The sequence below is a fragment of the Penaeus japonicus genome, unplaced genomic scaffold, assembly GCF_977035675.1.
Source record: "Penaeus japonicus unplaced genomic scaffold, GWHDUDI00000001_assembly GWHDUDI00000002, whole genome shotgun sequence".
In the NCBI taxonomy this organism is placed as follows: Eukaryota; Metazoa; Arthropoda; class Malacostraca; order Decapoda; family Penaeidae; genus Penaeus; species Penaeus japonicus.
In genome coordinates, this window is record NW_028234404.1 from 35,533,845 (window position 1) to 35,536,344 (window position 2,500).

The window sequence follows — 2,500 nt, forward strand, 5'->3', positions numbered from 1 at the left end:
AAATTTCTGAACATCATGTAATTAAAAAAAAAAAAAAAACGAACAAAACCATATACCTTAAACTATACTAATAATGATCCCGATAAACAAATAAAGCTATATAAATTTATCCTCTTCCTTAAACCAGAAAAGAAAAGATAAAAATAAAAAAAAAGTCCTAATCATAAACAAACAATAACACACAACACTCCTAACGGTTCTCATTTAGCTTATTTACACTTGAAAATCACATATTTCCTGTTCCAAAACATGCATTTAAGATTCAATTGTCTCCATATTTCAAGAAATTCAAAATCAAGCAGGAATTCGAGATATATCGACGATTTTACGAGGAAGGCCGATTTCTCTCACCCGACTTTCTTGTTTTGTTTGGCCGCCTCAAAGGGACCGTTGATGTAAGGAATCTGTGGGTTTCTTGAACTCTTAGATTAGCCTTATTCCTGTTCCGAATTCATTCACGATATCCTTGATTCTTTTATCCATTGTTATTTTTCTGGGCATTTATTATGTATTAAGGATTTTTTCGATAATTTTATGATGGGATGAAGGTGGGAGATATATAGGAAGGGTCCCTTAGTCACCTAACGGCGGATGTGGTTGTACTTAGGAGAGGGGGGGTGGGTAGTAGCCATGCGGAAAAGGTAATGAAATTATGGCGCATGCTAATCAGCGTCATGATGTGGATTGGAAAAGGGCATTGTTGAAAAGGGAGACTAGATATTAAATGTTTATTATTGGTAGGATATCATTACTTCGTGAATAGATATCATTACTTGTACAATTATCTACATTTATGTACATATATATATATATATATATATATATATATATATATATATATATATATATATACATATATACATGTATATATATATGTATACATATATATATATATATATATATATATATATATATATATACATATATACATGTATATATATATATATATATATATATATATATATATAATATATATATTATATGTATAATATATATATATATATATATATATATATATATATATATATATATATATATATATTTATGTGCGTGTGCGCACACACACACACACACATATATATATACATATTGCTACGCCAGTGGGTCTTTGTCTCTGTGCGAAACATGTGTTACTAATAAACTGATGTAAGCTGGACAAACATGACGTAATGTCTGGGCAAGCGGCGCGGAAGGAGCGAGGCCAGGACAGAGGCAGTTAGCTGCTGCCCCTGGGAAGACCTCGCGTGTGACCCTTGTGACCTGATATACTTTGTGTTGCCCTGTTATTATAGCTGTATTGTGCTGTGTGATGTGCTCCTTATCCCCCTGTATTGTGCCTATAGAAAAGTGTACGGGTAAAGAACTAGTGTAAATAAAGGAAAGACTGTTATTGTGTGTTTATTTCGTGCCCTGCCTCTCCACGTGGCGTTTCCCCTCGTGGTGTTCTGGGACGCTGTGGTGTTCGGTGCCTCTTGGAGCTGTTCTGTGTTCACGACCCTGTGTTTGCACGCCGTCTGCCTAGCCTGCCTCGTGTTGGTGGCAGATAGACGAGGCGGCCGGCGTAACATTGGTGTCAGAAGTGGGATTTGTGATAATTGAACAGTGAGACGCGCCGATTTATCATGGCGTCCAAAGATGGCGGCAGCCATGAGGGAGAGGAGGCAGGCACGAGTGAGGTGAAGCCGAGCCAGATGGACCTGATCATTGCCATGCTGGCCGGTATGAGGGAGGAAATGGCACAAAGGGCTCATGAGGAGGAACAAAGGGCTCGTGAGCAGGAACAAAGGGCTCGCGAGCGGGAACAAAGGGCTCGGGAGCAGGCACAGAGGGCATGGGAGCAGGCGCAGCATCTCGTCGAGATGCAGGCAAGGAAGGCAGAGGAACAGTTCTGCCATCTTGTCGAGATGCAGGCAAGGAAGGCAGAGGAACAGTTCTGCCATCTTGTCGAGATACAAGCAAGGAAGGCAGAGGAACAGTCCTGTCATCTTGTTGATGTGCTACAGAGCAATCTCGTATCTGTGAAGATGGAAACTCGGCAGTACACCGACAAGGCCTGTAACAGCGTGAAGAGTGAACTGCTGGAGGAGGTGCATACTCTGAAAGGCGAGGTTCAGGGCCTGAGGGAGGAGGTGAAAGCAGAAAGGCGGCGTCACGAGGTAGCACCGTCGCACGCGGAGAAGGCAGACGAGGTTCTGGCAACAGATGCCAGAGTGTCAGATTTACTGGGGTCTGCCTGGGGTCCGTGGCAGGGAACCCCCGGGCCTCGCAGCGTCGTGTCGGAGCCGGTGGCCGCTGCAGGAGGCTGGGGACCTATCGGAACCGCTCCCTTGGGGACAGGTGGTGGCAAACTCGGACTCGGTCAACCCGCCTCGTTGCCTCCCTCACCCCCTCCCTCCCCTCCGGGCGTGTTAGTTCACGGCACGCGTTCTCCACCCCGCAGCCCCTCGGCCTCCAGACATTCTGTGAAGCGCAAACTGGCGGAATACGACGGGAAGGTGGC

General features: G+C 44.0%; 2 protein-coding genes across 2 annotated transcripts in view; one reads left to right on the forward strand and one right to left on the reverse strand.

Annotated features, from left to right (window-relative positions):
- Positions 1-443, reverse strand: part of LOC122251947 (uncharacterized) — a 13,308-nt gene extending 12,865 nt beyond the window's left edge. Inside the window, exon 1 of the mRNA XM_043014199.2 lies at positions 352-443. The gene's annotated coding sequence lies outside the window, so the exon portion shown is untranslated. The remainder of the gene's footprint in view (positions 1-351) is intronic.
- A 651-nt stretch (positions 444-1,094) lies between these two features.
- The window catches only part of LOC147472319 (uncharacterized), a 3,237-nt gene continuing 1,831 nt past the window's right edge, over positions 1,095-2,500 (forward strand). The window contains exon 1 of the mRNA XM_086550076.1: positions 1,095-2,500. This exon is cut by the window's right edge and continues 1,831 nt beyond it. Within this exon, the coding sequence (XP_086406202.1) occupies positions 1,623-2,500 (878 nt within the window). The 5' untranslated portion in view covers positions 1,095-1,622.